We start from the raw sequence: 18,868 nt of genomic DNA, 5'->3' as shown, positions 1-18,868 counted from the left end.
AATTAACTTCAACATCATGGTCAAACTTTTTATTCCAGTATCCCATATACATTCAAATACATTTGATATACTCTTCAGATTATTTGAATTTCTACATAAAGATTAAAATACGGTCCCCATTGATTAAGTTTTTTGTTCACTGGATTCATTAACATATTACTTTAAACTACATTTTCCTAAAACTATATAAAACATCAGTATTGAACTGGTATGGTACCTCAACTTATTTAACCCAAAATTATTATTACACCCCATCCGGTTGCGACATACACTCATTTTACAAAATATTTAACTTCAAATTAACACGTGGTTTGATGGTTCCCAACACAACATGGTAAATTCGTTCAGACTGGCAGTATTAATTAAATAGAATTTGTTAATCCTAATAATTAGCAAATCTACATTTTCTAATAGAAATATTATATTTTAACTACAAACTGTTTTAAATTTAAAATTGTTAAAGTGTCACAGAAATTATTGTACAAACTCACCAATGTTCGTGTCAGTGTGATGATACCTCTTCATGGTATTGGAAAATTGAAATAAGAATAATTTTACTTTACACCGGTTTAAATAGAGAACCTTTTACCTGTTGGTATAACCAATTTCCGGTCCCAACTGTCAGATATTAAAATTACCAACTAACCTTTGAATACTTAATTTTCAGTCAATTTCTTTAATTTTCTTTAATTTATAAATAATTTTATCAACAATGGTTTATTTGCTTATTATTTTCAGTTCCATATTAACATATCAGAATTGGAATAAATATTTAAAAATACTTATACACACCATGACAGAGGACTCACACCAACAATTATTTTCAAAGAAAGTTTGTAATTTAGTTATACATTATACATTTTCAATACAAATGTACATATTTCAATTTAATTAACAAATAATCACTTAAGTTTGTTCTGTAACTTTGACTTAGCTGAGTTAGTTATCATAGCATAAGTATTACAATTATTTATATTGTTACATTGAAATCAATTATTTAAAGTTTGTTAAAGTATGCCAATATTAACACATCAAATAACTTTGATATCTAAAATTAAAAAATTTAGATTTTATTAATATCAGCTTGTTTCATAAACTGGATAACTTAACTTACAGCATTTAAAATAGAAGAAGAACTGTCACACTTTAACCTACATTTGTCAAGTTTACCTCTAAAATCTGATATACAGCACATAAAAAACTCATTGTCTCCTAATAAGAAATGTAGTTCTTTTGGAAATCCTCTCCTATTATTTTTAATTAAATGTTTGTTTCGTCCCCCGTTTTTTAAAGTGTTTTCTGTGTGTTTCTGTGTGTGTAAAAGTGTCTTAATTTAATTTTAACATAAAAATCTTTCGACTTTACAATAATTTGCCAGTTATTGCAACAAATTTATCAAAGAAATTTTGATAACTTCAAGTTTATACAATTGCACACCCACACAATCTATACATCCATTCCTATTCATTGTCTTACAACTGTCACCTTCCAGAACAAAACATAAAATCTCAATAAATAACACATATTTCATAAATATATCTCCAGAATAAACTTAAATAACTTTAAAGAAATTAATGGTATAGAACATTACTTTCATAAAACAAACAATACATTCCACTTATCTCTACTTCATTGGATAAAATCTGTCTCCTCAAGAACTTCCCAGTTTACTGTTAAACAATTACAATAGTTAACCTGAGTTCTACAATCAACAATCCAAGATAGTTTGAACCATGTTCTTTCAACCATCAATTAATAGAGTACCGGCATGTAAGTAATGTTTATTTAGTTGTTCATTTATTTATTGATTCATTACAGTTTAATAGACGATGTTACCAATTTGTGGGTCTTACCTTGTCTGCTTAAACATTTTATTATTATTAATTTTATTCATTTATAAAACCACAGACATGTAATATTGGCATAATTACTGTAATTTATATAATTTGTATCACCTACCTATGTTTTTATCTTTATTAGACAACACCCTAATAAGGGATTATTGTTTTCAGCATTTTAACTTTGTATCGTGACCTGAAGATGCTTTGCATATTGTAGAAAGCGAAACCGGTCGTCCGATTAGTTAAATTAAATTGATTGTGAGTAAGTCTAACTTATTATTTCTTTCACCTTTTGAAATGGACTCACACAAGCAACACATTCATGATTTGAATATTATAAGTGTAGGCGTTCACATAGAAACAGGAAAGAGAAGCATGATTTAAAAATGAAACGAAAAAGAAAATTGAAATCACAGGGATCTTGTAAATTAGAAAAATCATGTGTAAGCCAAATTATTTTAAAAAGAAATGAGGAATCGGATGAGTGTTTTATTATATATTACAAGTCACATTATTTACTTGGTGAAGATATACAACATTTGCAGATTACAAAGGGAGATAAGGATATAATTGCTTCTAAACTTATTTTTAGCTGCGAAAGCGTAAGTAACATTGATAAATAAATGTACCCATCTACTGTCTTTTTTATTATCAAGGTATCATCAACAAAATAATGGGTATTCAGGTATATTTATTTTGCTTAGTATTTTTATTTGTATTCTACATTTAATGTTTTTTTTTTTGTATAAATTAAAATATTTTTTAGGAAATTAACTTCTACATAAAAGTAAACGAGTTGATCTTCAATCAATAATTGTTAGATTATCAATAGAGTTGATCAATAATACACAAAATCATGATTTGGTAGAAAAGAATGGGCAAACTACTATAGCTTGTAATAATTTTACATTTAATATTGTTAACAAATAAATAAAGATTATGTTTCATTGATATAGTGCATTAATTTTCTCGTAAAGTAGTCTTGTCGAATATCATTCGACAAGAGAAAATTATTTACCAGCAAAATTTTCTTTTGGTTTTATTCAAGTTTGTTGCTTTTTGGCAATTTTCGCTCATTAAAATTTTGACAAAATCACTCGACTGACGTCCCGTGATTTAACTGTCAAAATTTTAATTCGCGAAAATTGTCAGGCAACAAACTTTCATACCAGTCGAAAATATTGCCGGTAAAATTTTCTCTCTTATGATATTATATACGAAAATATAGTATTTTTCTAGAAAAGCGTCAAAAAAATAGTGAGCATTTGCTAGACCAAACTACCGTTTTCGCGGTGAGCCATGATAAGTAAAATTAATTAATAAAGTATAGGGAGAAAATCCAAGTGGTTGGCTGTATACCATAGTTTAAAAAAACTTACAGAAAAGTAAAGACTTCTAGTGTATTATGGTATATTTTATTTTGTTAAAAAATACAATTTTTTAAAAGTAAAATTGGTTTTACTTCTTTCTCGACTTAGTCAGTTGTAATATCCGATTGGCAAAGTAGTCCCCCTTTCGAGAAGAGGAAAAGTACGTTCCCTTTAAGTGAAATCTTATAACATCGACCTCGTGTCATTACTCTAATATATGCTTCACCGTGTCATCGAAATTATCTTTGTCAACTTTGGAAATAATACATTAGAAAAATAAAAATAAACATTTAGAAAACAGCCTTTTTATCGTTTTATTTTTAAAAATTAAGTGCGTATGTCGTAATTCATTGTCTGGAATTTTACAAACATAAATTTATATGGATTCTTACTACATATTATTGTTATTGGTAACCATTTAAGGACTAATCTAATTTTATATACAAAATCTATTTTTGCTGAATCTTGTCTAATCACTTGTCAAAATATTATTGTTCTTACTGAAATAGGGAAATATAGAAAAAATATTACTACTAGTGTGGTTATTTTCAACGCGAATAGCAAACGCGTTGTATCGCGTAAATGTCCTTACTTTCTAGTATATATATATATATATATATATATATATATATATATATATTTCTAAAGTATTCAAATAGTGAATTCAGAGGTTTAATCGGTCATTCAGGTTGGCAAATAAAAAAAGAAGTCAACTACTTTATAAGTTTATCGAAGACGTTTCGCTTTATATTTCTAAAGCTTCATCAGTTCTAACTCAATATGTAGTATATTATCGATGTTATCATATATCTACTGTACACTTTACTCATTATTTAAAACTAACTTAACCAAAAAAGAAAAAACAAAAAACAACACACAAACTTTGCCGAAAATAATGTTCATATTCGTAGATATGAATATTTAAAAAATTTTAAACGAACATTTGGCTTCATTTAGATGGTTCTCCGCTGAAGACCAACAGAACTTTGTTGGTCTTCAGCGGAGAACCATCTAAATGAAGCCAAATGTTCGTTTAAAATTTTTTAAATATTCATATCTACGAATATGAACATTATTTTCGGCAAAGTTTGTGTGTTGTTTTTTGTTTTTTGTTTTTTCTTTTTTGGTTAAGTTAGTTTTAAATAATGAGTAAAGTGTACAGTAGATATATGATAACATCGATAATATACTACATATTGAGTTAGAACTGATGAAGCTTTAGAAATATAAAGCGAAACGTCTTCGATAAACTTATGAAGTAGTTGACTTCTTTTTTTATTTGCCAACCTGAATGACCGATTAAACCTCTGAATTCACTAGTTATATATATATATATATATATATATATATATATATATACTAGAAAGTATTTCATTTCATTTCATTTCATATATATATATATATATATATATATATATATATATATATATGAAAAAAGAAATACATTTGAAAGTAAAAATCATTAAGTGGCGCATTCAGTAGGATAGTGTCTCCAGAAAACGCATGGATATTTAGGAGAAAAGCAGAAAAGAAAATCAAAGAAAATAAAAACAAATAATACCGAAAAGAAATGCAACTGAGCATCATATATCGAGAAAGTGTTTGATATGAATCTTATAGCAAACAAAGAAAATTTGATAGATCTAAGATATGAAAAACATACGTGGACAACCGAATACTAATAGTCCTAAGAATGACAAACTTTATAACTCGTGGAAAAGTAGTATATATGGTAATAGAACAATTATGAAAAAATAATTTTTGTTTTCGCTTGTTAAATTTAAAGTTAAATTTTAATTATTAACTTTTCACCACGATGGGATTTGAATGTGAATCTCCTTGCCCCACACGGAAGAATCCTCTTCACTAAACAACCGATGTTTATCACAAAATAATAAAAAGTGGTCATTATGTTTTAAGATTTAGAGATTTATTTTAATTGCACGTGTACCATTTTATTTGGACTGACGTTTACATGACGTATCCTTGACATGGGACACAAAAAGTAGTAATACCAATAGCTCTGACAAGTGACTAGTTGTGTAGTGTCATAGGAAATCTATAGGTTACAAATTTTTAAATAATACTAAGTTAACGACTTAAAAAATATATCTAAAACATAATAAGTGTTTCCTAAGTATACCATTGTACAAAATAATAAAATTAATACACAATAATACTAGGCACCATTCTCAATCTTGCATTGAGATTTACCTCCATTTTTAATAAAGGATTGTCTTATATCGTAAATTTTTTCTTCTATTCTCTTTTGTATTTGAGCAATTCTAAAAGGGCAAATATATTTAACAGATTCTAATTTTTAATTTATTATGTACAAAACAATCAGCATTACTCTAAAATTATTTGTCAGATAATAGGTTTGTCATAAAATAAAAATTTGTCATAATCAACGTATTCGTTGATTTCTCAAATAGAACTTGGTCAAACAACCATAAACGATAAAACAAATTATTAATATTCTTAAAGTAAAGTTTATTTTATTACTATAAACAGACATAAGACACATATTTATCATCACATTTCATTCAGCTGCACTGAGATCAACAACAATTAAGGAAAGTAAAAACTAATTGTCAACATATACGAGGTAAACCTAACAAGGTCTCATAAAGTAAAACAAAAAATCGAAGAACCGGACACCAACTTGCGAACCATGAAGGAATATTTTAATGTATAACTTATACAGTACGTTCATAAAATCGCTTCCAGGAGACCAGCGAATATTTCAGGTAGTTCCTATGTTTAATTCATGTTGTCAATATTAAAGTTTTAACCACTGAAGGAAGTGCTTTTAGTCGGACAAGTTTTTAAAGCTGGCCATAAATACACAGACTCTATTTGTATAACACAAATCGGTATTTCTTTGATCGAGAGCCGCTTTAGGATATTTTACGCGTCAAATAAACAGGAATATTTACGTTTATGCTTTGTTTATACCGAGTTGGGTGAACGATTTTTAAAGATTATAAGATCACTATCGGTGGAGCCGCTGTCAAGGGCAGTTGGTTTCGTTGTTTAGTCCGAATTTTCATCAAATTCGTAATGGTTTTTCGTTATTCGTTTTTTTGTTATCATAAATTAGTTAGTGAGCAGTTAAAAGTTAAAAAGTTGAAGTTAAGATCTTGACATATAAAAAGTTTAAACGATTTGTTATATGTGTTGTATTGTGTCCTAAATGGAAGATTTTTAAGCAGTGTTACAACGATTAAGAGGTCCACATGGTTCCAAGGAGTGTTTGAGAGGTCAAGCTTTGAAGATTGCAGCTTATTAATCCGAAGCCCGAGAATCCAGTGCCCAACTTCAACAGAGAATCGTCTATTTGTCTTCCCTGATCATTTCAGACCAAATTGCAGCTTGTGAGACGCATTTGTGTTATTTTGCGGTGTTTTAAATCAAGTTCCGACTCCAAAACTTTTAAAGGAAATACAATAGCCAGTGATATCAGGTACTTTTTTTGTTAAAATTTTTCAAAGTAAAAATAGACATTTTTCATTAATAATTGCTTTCATGACAAGTTAAAAAAAATGTAATAGATAAAATTATAAATTTTAGGGATTGGCTAACTGTCATATTAATTATTCTTATCTCATTTTTTTTCTTTTAAATGCAAAAAATTTTAAAAGTTTAATGTTTCAAAAAGTTAAAAATTTTAATATTTAATCTTGGCATATGACAGTTAACATTATTTTCTTCGGACATTTGGTACATAACCCATAAATATTGAATTATTTTGTTTTTTTGTACTCAATGTAAGCTTCATTGAAAGATCTAGATGATTTCAATTTATTAATCATTTAAATTCTTATAGTTTCCCCAACGTTTAGAGTTTGTTGTAAACCGATAGCACCATTGTAAAATGTTTTTGCATTTTGTTATTATTATTTGTATTTGTAACTGTTTATGGTGAAATGATAATAAATATGTTATGTTTTTCCCTAAACCAAGTGTAGTATTATTTCCTTTAAAAAGATTCTAACCCTTTTAATATATTTTTTAGGAAAGAAAAGCCTTTCTTTTAATTCAGCAGAAAGATTCTTGTAAACGGCATCCAAAATTAAATAGTTTAGGAACCTTCTTGTGTTGTGTTGTCCAGGAAATCCATGTAAGTACTTTTTTGATTTTCTTCCTTTGTAGTTAACCTTTTCCAGTCCCTTTTTTATTCACTTACTCACGACCCGGTTTGTTTAGCTTACACTATCTCCACCCCAGTAATTTCAGTCCCCAGTTTTCAAGCCTCTATAAGTAATACCCTTTGTGGTAGGCAATATAACCGCTACAGTATTTAGTGAGAGGATAAACTACACGATAGTTCTGATGAGGTGTTCATAAGTACAGACGAGTTAATGAGAAAACTCGCGCACGAAACTGATGTTGTGTCGGAACGGCCCATTAGTTGCAAGGAAAAAATTACAACTTTACCAATACAAAATGACAATCGCGCACTTGCCGATCACACCAACAGAATACAGTATTGTTAATGGTTCAACATATGAGTGCAAATTGGTGATTTATCTCGAGCAATTTTCACCAATCTTCTTTCTGCTCTATTAATCGTTCAATCCACTCTTTTGTTTTACTTTTAAATACCTTTGACTTTGCATGCGTATCTTTTTAATTGTTTGCAATATATCATACATAAATATATTTTGATATTGAATATTTGATTATAATACGATCCTCTATAATTCTATATTAAGTGGTGATGCGACACCAGTCACTTATCTTTTTTCTCCGTCTAGGAATATATTTCTAGCTATTTCACAAATATTCATTTAGTTTTTCATGTTTCTACATTATGTCGTGGTAGGCACTAAAGCTGCGTTGTCAGTGCCAATGTTTTAATAAGGGCAAGAAATGTTTCACCCTATTGAATTTTTAGACAATCCAGTAGTCTCGAAATTGCCATAAGGCTGATATTCCTATAATTAAATAGTTTCATATTGTTTCTTACTTGATAATTTTTTCAATCACTTAAAGTTTGCGAATGAAAAACATTTAATGTTGCCATGTATTTTGTTTCAGAGTCATAAATTATTATTTTATAGAATGGTGACCAAATATAAGCCAAATTTCTAAATATAAATCTTACAGGAAATAAGATAGTGTGGTTCCTCAGATTTTCCGGAAGTTTTAAGCAATATTTAATAGTAGTGCTATAATGGCAACAATTTACTAGTTTAAAAACTAGATAGAAAGTTCATGGATATTGTTTAACCAAGTTTAAAGAGAAATCATTTACAGTACCAAGAATATAAAAAAGTACAGAGAATTTTAGTACAGAGCCATTCAATTTTAATTCATTCCTACTTCAAACTCAAACAATTTTTTAAGTACTCAACTATTTAAGATATCCACAAAATGTTGTCTTGCGATTAAACAAAATCTCGTATAAAAAAAATAAAAATTAGTTAAGTCTAAAAAGAATTCAATCTAAAAATATATCATAAAAAAATAGTATAAGTATTCATGCCCGTACTTGCTCCATTACTTTTAAGTTATCTAAAAAAATAATATGTAAACTCTAGCTTATCACAATCGTATGTGGGGAATATATTGAGAAAACTCTTCTAACCCTAACCCCTAAACTAATCATTTGGTATGTTATTTGATTTTACATCTGCTCTCATACACATCAACAAGACTGTATGAAGCTACTTTTTAGTTCATTCGAGAACGATGTAATTATTTCAAAGAAATGCCAAAGGTGTTAGCAGTACCGGTTGAAAATATGCCAACAGGTGGCGCCTGTTAAATAAATATTAAATATAGTAATTGGATTATTTTAATATAATATAAACTGTACAAAATCTATTCATTTCATTATAATCTCGTGGCTTAATTTCACCTATTACGTCCATTTAATTTCAGCTTGTTACAATGCTTACACAAAAAGTCTTGATGTTCAGACTTCCGTGTGCGTTTTAATAAAAAAAGTGATTTTAAACTTATTAAGTTTAACTTCCAAATTATTACGTTGTCTAACATTATCTGTGTTACTTTATAGTAATAATATATTAATTTATCCATATACTTTGCAAACAATATTATGTGGATAAATAATAACTGCAGATAACAGATTCAAACTACACACTTTATTTTTTTAAATTTCAATCTGGTAACAATTCTATGGATTGTAGATTTGATTGAATATCGACAAGATATTATTAACTCTTTCAGGTCAACTGGTTACCCACATATATTATATTATATTATCTACTAAATATATTAATATATTATCTACTAAATTTCAAGTTACTATTTTTATATACAAATCAAACTGCTCAGCGTTATTTTGTTTCATTAGTATATCTCAGAGACAAACCCGTATTACTGTCAATGTCTGTGTTGCAATATCTCCAATAGTTTGTGTTTTTTTGTAGTGTTTTTAGTAAAAACGGGGCTGTTAAATATTTAGTTAAGAAGATTCATTTATGAATTCTTACAAAATTTGTAATCACACCATTATAAATGAAATCAAAAAAAGAAAATGAGTTGTAGATTTGAGGAATTTAACAATATGGGCGATCAAAGAGCAGAAACCCTTTTAGATGAACTCTCCAGTGGTAATGAACCCCTTAAAGAGGACTTGCAGGAAGTTACGTTTGATGAAGCAGTCGTCAGTACGAATGAAGAACTTTTTGAAAATATAGATCTCGAAGATGCTGAAAGGACCAACATGAAATGAGATAATGACTTGTTAATCTTCGCTCAATTTCTTGAACTAATAACATTAGATATTTCAAAAAAACTGGAAGAATTTGAAGAAGTGCCTGATCCAAATTTACCGGATTCGGTAGAGACTCAAACATATTTATTTTTACATCTATTTCCCGAAGATCTTATTTGTCATACAGTTGTTCAAACCAATTTATATGGCATTCAAATATATGGCGAAAATAAAAATTTTAATTGCAAAAACGAAGATGAAATTCAGCTTTTTTTTTAAATCAAAGCTACCTGGTTTCAAAGATTACTGGTCATCTAATAATGAGATGAGAGATTTTTATATAGCTTCTATCTATCTATTATTCGTCTAAACGATAACTTTGTAGTCCCTAAAAGAAATCAACCCAATTATGTATAAAATAAGACCACTCTGATCTAGATTAGGTGAAACATTTCTTTCCTCTCAAATGCCTAATGAATATAAAGTAGTCAACGAATCCATGGTACGATTTAAATGGCGAAGCAGTATTCGTCAGTATCTGCAATTGAAACCAATCAAAAGGGGCTACGAGGTTTGGGTTCGCGCTAATATAACTGAATATATGTGCAAGTACCAGATTTATATCTTCCAAAAGAACAATGAAATAATACAGGGGAATAGACCTATTGGAAAACCGAGAAAGCGATGCAAGAATGATGTGGATGAGGAAGCAAGAAATCTCCTTAACAGTCGATCGTGGAGGAGAATATCTACAGACCGTAACGAAGGGATATGTTTGCTGAGAAAGGCCAGGACTCGAATTGGGCTGTAGTAATAGGATGGATGGATCAGATTTATACAGGGAAGATCAATAATATTCTAGAAAAAAACCTAGGACAAAAAGTTTTTAATAACCTTACCAAAGCGTTGGTGGATAAAAACCATAATAAAGTTTTTTTTACTTAACTTTTGTTAAGTTACAATGAAATTTATTACGTGAAACTATAAGAAAAGGCCGTAATATTAACCAAATTTGAAAGCAGATAAAAACCTGCAACTTGGGGATATAGATTGGCGTAATTCAAACGATGCTTATTGCTTTTGGGAAATTTTCATGGTCCATCCATTATGACCACAGTGTCAAGAAAACAAAAGAATGGAACGACATTAATGGAAATAAAATGAAAAAGACAGCAAAGATTTGATTTCACGTACAAAGCGTCTATGTATCTGTTGATACGTATTTCGACTTAATAAGTCTCATCAGAACAGTTATTCATAGGCGTTCTCAACGTGAAAAATAAATCTTTTCTGTCTTTTAAGAAGCAACAATAAAATGGCTTCGTTAACTAAATCGAAACTATCTTACCGATAATGGAAATAATTTTGTCCTCAAATTATTCAGGATTACAACAAGGATATGGGCTATGCGGATTGTATTGACATGTTAAAAAGTTTATATGAAGTTGATACGAAACTGGTGGGAAAGTGGTGGAATCGAATCTTGTTTATTTTGCAGATGACTGTGTCGTTACTGCTTACATTTTATGTCAAAAAAGAGTCGACGGTTAGGGATTTACTCTCAAAGAGTTTCGAATATAAGTCGACAGAAGTTGGAAATCTAAAAAAAGATGGTAGTCCTTTCAATTCATCGATATAAGAGAATTATTCCTTATGAAATGTCATTCTAACGCATCATTGAGATGTGTCAATTGTTCGACCAGTACAGATGTATATAGAACCATCTGGAAATGTACCAAGTTGGTTTATATTTGAATAAAGAGAGGAACTCTTAGTGGTTAGTATCGGTAACCATAAGATAGTTTTGTAACCACTTAATGTAGTTTTGTTACACGTTCGCTTTTTTTTTATATAAAATTAATGTCGGCCTAAAAGGGATAAATAGATGCCAAGCATTAAAAAAAATCATTATTTATAATGACTACCAAAGGTAAAGTAAAATATTCATTAGTCCCAAAATTAAATTGAAGGCACAGAACGTTAGAAATACTTATTACCAATAAAGTTCAAGGAAAGATATGCCAGGTTCTTGAAAGTTTATGACTTGGTGGCTTAAAAACAAAATAAATAGTTTTTTTTGCAAAAATATATCTTTGGTGTATTTTTAGGAATTATCGAAAAAATCTAAATGTTTCCTCTGAATCTGTTATTATATGTCACAAATGATTTTAACTGAACGTCAGCTAAACAGCTAAAATATTAGGGATGAAATGACTACTTAGAATTGAGATTCTGGCAACATAAAACTATAAAACGCACATGAGTTTGAAAGGTTGTTAAAGATATGCTAGTCGAAGCAGGGAATAGTGGAGCGAATATATTGTACTCATATGAATGCAATAATTATGTTAATGTTAAAAAACATGGACAAGATAATGAGTGGATAATTTAGCGACTTATATCTGCCACAACCTGAGAAGTTTTTGACAAATCTTGGATAATGCTATCAAATGATTTATGTAAATTTTAAGTATTTGTTGAGTGATTTGATCAAATTACCACTCCGTTTATGCCTATATGAGACGAATAGCGCAAGACTGAGAGGGACAGGAAACATCGGTTAATCACTTGATTTGTACTTAAAGTAAAGTTAGTCTGAGCTTGAACTTCGGGCAGATTTAGAGATTGTTTGATTTAGTAAGCAGGTATATTACAAATTCGTCTAATTTAATGTGACTTTTACCATTAGGAATAGGAATACTTGGTATGTCGGATTCATTGTTTCTATTAATGTCTTGAATCCACTGAGAGAGTTTCCAATCTCCTAACCTCAATAGTATTAGTCTAAATTTTGTTTTTTTTTGTAAAAATAAGACAGTTTATAAGTTGAAAATTTAGTTTAGGATTCACATGTACGCTTTTATCTTTATGCCTACATTAGAAACGCTAAAAAAATCAAGATGTCTCTAAGATACAGAACCAACGTGCTGCTCCGATTATTGGCTGGGTCATACTTCATAGATATCATAAAGAACCCTTGAATATTGTTAAAAAATCTTTAATAGGTGAAATATATTATCACTCAATTGGTTTATTTAATATTTAAAATCATACTATTAACTATAAACTTAAGAAAAAAAAACTATCACGTCATTCATGCAGATTGGTATCACTTTAAGTAAAATAATTTCGGTTACTGCGTAATATAATTCTGTGTATTCATTGGTGGCTAATGTCCTGTTTAAATTATCTTTTTTCTCTTGTTTACCTCTTGAACAATCTCTTTGAAATAATCAATTAGCTATGACATATATATCTATTGTAGCTTCTAATAAAGTTACATAAAAAGCGTTTATGCTTGAACATCGTCTGTGTTACTTGGGTACTTTTTATCCGGTGATTTTTCGTTCATCAATTCTTCTTGTTCGGGAGTTGTTGTGGGAAGGCCGTGATAATTCCAAGGTTGAACCTAAAAAAACAATATTATGAAATAATTTTTAACACATTTAAATTATATAGAGCCTCCAAAAAAAGTAATTTAAAGGGGATATGTAATCCTCTATTTCTACGTGTCGGTAGTAGCATAGTCACCATGGTGAATGGCGTGACATTTTTGTGACAAGTAAAAGTAGAAAAGGTAACCACCTTTTCCTTTCATTTTTTGGCTTTTTAATGACAAGTTGTCACCCAAATTTATCATACTCTTTAAATATACCGCTCTATTGCACTAGAGGTTGGTATTTCGCCTTGCTGTTCTGTCATATTTTGACCTCAAGCCCAATGTCTTTTCATTCAGCTTTCATCATCATGCTTTCTGAGCAGTAAGCGAAACGTCTTCAATAAATAGATGAAGTAGCCACCTTCTTTGTTTTTTATTTCTCCACTTTGCCCGAAAAACCCACCACTCTTCGAGTGTGCCTTAGTTTATATTGGATTGGCGGTCGTACTCCTTTTCTCGATATATATATATATATATATATATATATATATATATATATATATATATATATATATATATATATATATATATGTATATGTTCCGAAAGATTTCCGCGGTTAGTAAGCCTAAAGCTAAGATTAATACTATTACAAGAATTATTATTAAACTCCATTAAAATTAATTGGCAATATCTTTATGGAAGAACTTATGGAAGACCCAAGCACTATCCATATCAATGCTTAAACCCACATGTTGGCTACAATATGTTAAGGATACATTCGTCATTTGGCCCCACGGCAGGGATGCTTTGGTGTCTTTTCAAACCTATTTGAATGGTACATATCCTAGTATCCAGTTCACGATGGAGATGAAAACTGATTCATCCCTACCGCTTCTCGACGTTATCATAAAGAAAAACCAATCCCAACCTTGGTTTATAGAACCACGCGCTTCTATAAATCAAGAATTATCCGAGAAGCCATAAAAATTGAAAAAAGACCAAATTGTCTCAATAAAAGAGATGACGGCATCATAAAGAAAATATCGTCCACTCCATCCTCCAATCAAAATCTCGCCGTCAAAAATGTTCGCGCTCATTCGCACATTCCAATTAAAAAAAAACATTTATTCTAATAATTTTCACGACTTTAATTTCTAATAAATTTATCGAAACTATGTAGTACATAATAAAAAATCGTATACTTACATCTCCTGTACCCCAAATCTGGAATGCAATATAAGTGGCGACCGCTATGAAACAAGTTACGTAGAACACGTTTCTCCAAGCGGACATGTTTTGTTCTTGACCTTCCAGCATGTGAAATGCTACAAGAGGGCTTAGAAAACTGGCGCTCATGTGAATTGTTTGAGCAAATGCCAATACTGGTCCGGCAAAGTTGGGAGCTAAAAAATATTTAAAAGTATTAATGTATTACAACCACTACGATATAAGACTGTAAAATCCATCAAACATGCAGTACGACAGGGTTGTGTTTTGTCACCCAGTCTTTTAAATTGTACTCTGAAGAAATCTTTAGGGAGGCTTTGGATGATAGACAAGATATTCTTAAAAAGATGAATTCAAAGAGAAGAATACTTCGGCCATATAATTAGAGGATCCAAATACCATTTACTTCGCCTTATAATACAAGGAAAAGTGGAAGAAAAAAGATAGATTGGTCAAAAGAAACTTTGGTACCACAGAAAGGTGTGTTACCACAGTAGAAGAATTATTTCGCGCAGTAGCCCATAGAGAACGGTTTCAGGAAACTGTAAACATGATGATGGCAAACGTCTGAATACGGACACGGCACCTAAAGAAGAAGAATGTATTACAATTACATTAAAATATCATCTGCTATCCATATAAAATAAAAGCGACAATTAACATCTGCTACACATAGCACAAAATAAAGAAAGGTAAAGCAGTTGGATCAGACGATATCCCCAGAGAAGTGTAGATAGCCTTAGAAGAGACAGGAACAAGTTGGTTAACAGGTTTATTTAATAGAATTATGGAAGTTGGACAAATTCCAGACGAATGGAAAATCAGTATATTAGTAACTGTTTAAAAAAATAAGGGAAATATACAACAATGTACAAAACTACAGGGCCATACAACTACTAAGTCACACCATAAAAATATGAAAGAGAGCAATTGATAGACGGGTACGTGAAGAAACCGAGATATCCGATAATCAGTTTGGTTTTATGCAAGGCAGAACAACAACATCGACCTCGAAAACGGACAACATATTTCCTGCTGTCAGAGCTATGACTACTTGGGTGTTGCCTTTGACAATACAGGAACTGATACACGGGAAATAGAAAAACGAATCACTCAAGCAAAGAAAGTCTTAGGATGTCTCAATGGTATACTGTGGAGTAAAGTGATAACGAAAGGAAGGAAATTTAATATATATGAGACCATGATTAAAACTACTCTTCTTTATGGCGCTGAAACATGGAGAATTAGTGAAAAGAACAAAAAGCGAATAGAAGCAGTAGAGATGGATGCAATGAGAAGATCTTTAGGTATTTCCAGACGAGACCGAATCAGAAATGATGTAATAAAACAACGTATGGGAATAGAAGGAAATATAACTCAAGATATAGAGAAGAAACAATTAAGGTGGTATGGGCATGTTCAACGGATGCCAGCATCAAGACTCCCAAAAAAGTAATAGAATGGCAACCGATAGGTCGACGGAAAAGAGGAAGACCCAGATTAGAATGGCAACACGGCGTAAACAAGTCCATGAGCGAAAGAAATTTAACAACAAACGACTGCGAAGATAGGAAGAGATGGTGTTTAGGTATCGGACAACGTCGAAAGACGTTCTAAACCGATGTGTATATAGAACAACAACATATGCAATTTCAATTACAAGGGCGCTAGTGTTATGTGGGTTGCGTGAAATAACGGGATTTCCGACGGGTCACAACTTGAGCGATGGGGTTCGAGTGTGACTCAGGAAAATTCGCGATTGGAAGCCCCCCTTCCCCACCTATTGCATCAGTTGCAGCAGTTTAGGTTACTGGACTAATCCCAGTAATCTCACAAATCGAACGAGGACGCAGTATTGCGCATATTTAAGGTTTAAACCTCAACAAGTTGCATATCGTGCTTTATTGTCAGAACGAAATCGAAGGAGGAAATTGAAAAAATCTTTCCGGCGAAAGATATAAATTTCTATAAAAAAGCAAAAAGTGGTGTGTGGGTAAATTTTAAATTAATAGAGGTCGAAGGGATTATTCAAGATTTTGCACGGCGTATTCACTGTACAAAGATACTGCTATATGTTTCCAAAACCGGGACAGAAACTCAAGACAAAAATGTTTTCTTCAATGTCTTCCCGGTAAAAGCAAAACAGACCTTCCTTCAGAACTATTCAATTAAATCGATGCCAGATCCAAGAAAGGAATTGATTATTAACCAACAATTAAATTTTATTGCAAAAGATGTATTCTTACACTGAATAATCTATTTACATTTTAGGTGAGGGTTTTATAGTTAATATCACTTTTTAGAAACTTTGAAGTTTCTTTTACCGTGGATTTATGCACAGAAGAAGTTATAAGTACCTTCGCATGTTTTTAAATTATATTGCTAGTCCATAAAAAACATTCAGAAAAACTTCATTAGGGAATTATAGATATTTATGAATATATAAGATTTATTATGGAAACGTTCTTACCTATGTCTACTACGTTAGCCATGGCTCCGGCGTATGAAGCTGTAACAACTGTAACAGCAATAAACCAAACTACAAGAATCAGGTTTATGTCACAACCTAAGTAACTGATTAGCAAAACCAATACTCCAGGTACCACTTGTGCTAAAACATAAAAATTACAAATAGATTTTTGTTAACAACTGGTAGTGTGTCAGAATACAGTAGCATAAAACTTTACCGTTTAATTGCTATAATGTAAAAGATATGTCCTTCTTTTTCAATCTTTCATCTAATGAATTTATGAAATAATCAACGCTCGAAATTAAGACGAAAATCTGTATCTAAAATAAGGCAATATATTTCGAACGGTGATTTTGGAAAGCTATGATGAAAATATTATGTAATAGCACGGCTGATAGCTCTCTGTTTCGTTTCGTCTTGTACCATTCGGCGTAATTCTTGTAAACTAGATGGTTTAATATGCTTTACTACGAGTACTCCGGAGAATAAGGCTATACAGTTATGTTACAAAGTTTTGCATCAAAGATCTTTTTGTCAAATTTATTCAATGGCCACGTCTAGCTTACAGATAGAGGTGTACCATATTCATTACTATTTCAATGCTTGGACTTAGTTTGGTCTGAATACGTATGACATCCGAATGCTCAAAAATCAGTACTACAATGAGACTCTAGCCTTAAGGTGGATCAGGAGATTTCAAATAAGTTTTTATTAAGCGTGGCGACAGGGACCTGTTACGTTGCCAATGTTGTTTAAAGTCCACTCTAAATCAGTGTTTGAAGTACCATTGCATAATCGTAGCCAAGAGGTTAAAATCGATGTAGAAATCATTAATGACATCAGGTACGCTGATGATACCGCCATAATGACACAAGTCTAGATCTTCAAGCTCTCTTGAACGCAGTCCACAATGAATGCAATTAGAAGGGCCCAATTGAAACAACTAGAAAGTTAGTGAGATATCGGGAATATCCGGAAAAGAGAACCGTTGTTCACTCTAGGTATTTACGGTATTCGCTATAATTTAAGATCAGTGTACATTGAAAAAATAAAATGTAATGGAATTACCTGTTTGACTCAAGACAAAAGTAACTGTTACCTTGATCAATGAGAAAAATCAGTTGTTGCAAAACAACCATCACAATGAAAATCACCAAATGCTATTAAAAAAAACACAGGCGTTTAGTTAAACATCACAGTACTATTCACGGATGATCATACAGGCTACCGAAATTCAAAAATAGCTAATTAACTTTAATTAAAAAGAAGAGGATCTGCATCTAAACAGGATGTGGCTCTCAACACTACAAAATACAAAAGACGCCGAAAATTCCAATACCGATTCGGACCAACCGATAGATCCCGTTAGGTATACGACGGTTACAAGTACCACAGATACAAGAGGAAGATTATCAGTGAGTGACAGAAATGACATGCGGTTACATACTCTCATATTGCCCTTCATAATGTGTGCCGCAAGTGCAGACCAACCGTCAGAAAGAAATATTTACAGAGCATAGTATTTAAACCCTAAATACAATGTACCATTACAATCAGAATTTTAATTAAAATAATTAAAATTCTGATTGTAATGGAAATAAAATTAATTTAATTCTATTCGTGCAATAATTAAATTAACAAATTTTTCAAATATAACTAATAACATACCTATATAACTAATATTAAATTATAATTAATTGTAATAAGTTATTCTTGATCATATTGTTTCTCATTTTGTAATCACTAATGTTTATCAAAAACTATTACTTCTAGGTATCATTACATATTTTTGTAAAAATAATATTAATAGTATTTCCGTGAATAAAAGCATTTTGATTAATATATAAACAAGATGTAGTCCAGGCTGTGCGTAAAAAGTGTGGATTAATTAT

General features: G+C 30.7%; 1 protein-coding gene across 3 annotated transcripts in view; it reads right to left on the bottom strand.

Annotated features, from left to right (window-relative positions):
* Positions 1-4,549: 4,549 nt before the first annotated feature.
* Positions 4,550-18,868, bottom strand: part of MFS17 (Major Facilitator Superfamily Transporter 17) — a 211,198-nt gene continuing 196,879 nt past the window's right edge. For all 3 annotated transcript variants that reach the window (XM_072522892.1, XM_072522893.1, XM_072522894.1), the window contains 3 exons: positions 16,977-17,117; positions 14,486-14,682; positions 4,550-13,308 (listed from right to left, as the gene is read on the bottom strand). In XM_072522892.1, coding sequence (XP_072378993.1) covers positions 13,192-13,308; positions 14,486-14,682; positions 16,977-17,117 — 455 coding nt within the window. In that variant the 3' untranslated portion in view covers positions 4,550-13,191. The remainder of the gene's footprint in view (positions 13,309-14,485; positions 14,683-16,976; positions 17,118-18,868) is intronic.

This window comes from Diabrotica undecimpunctata, chromosome 2, assembly GCF_040954645.1.
Source record: "Diabrotica undecimpunctata isolate CICGRU chromosome 2, icDiaUnde3, whole genome shotgun sequence".
NCBI lineage: Eukaryota > Metazoa > Arthropoda > Insecta > Coleoptera > Chrysomelidae > Diabrotica > Diabrotica undecimpunctata.
The sequence above is the reverse complement of the archived record's forward strand: the minus strand, read 5'-3'. Positions and strand labels throughout refer to the sequence as shown.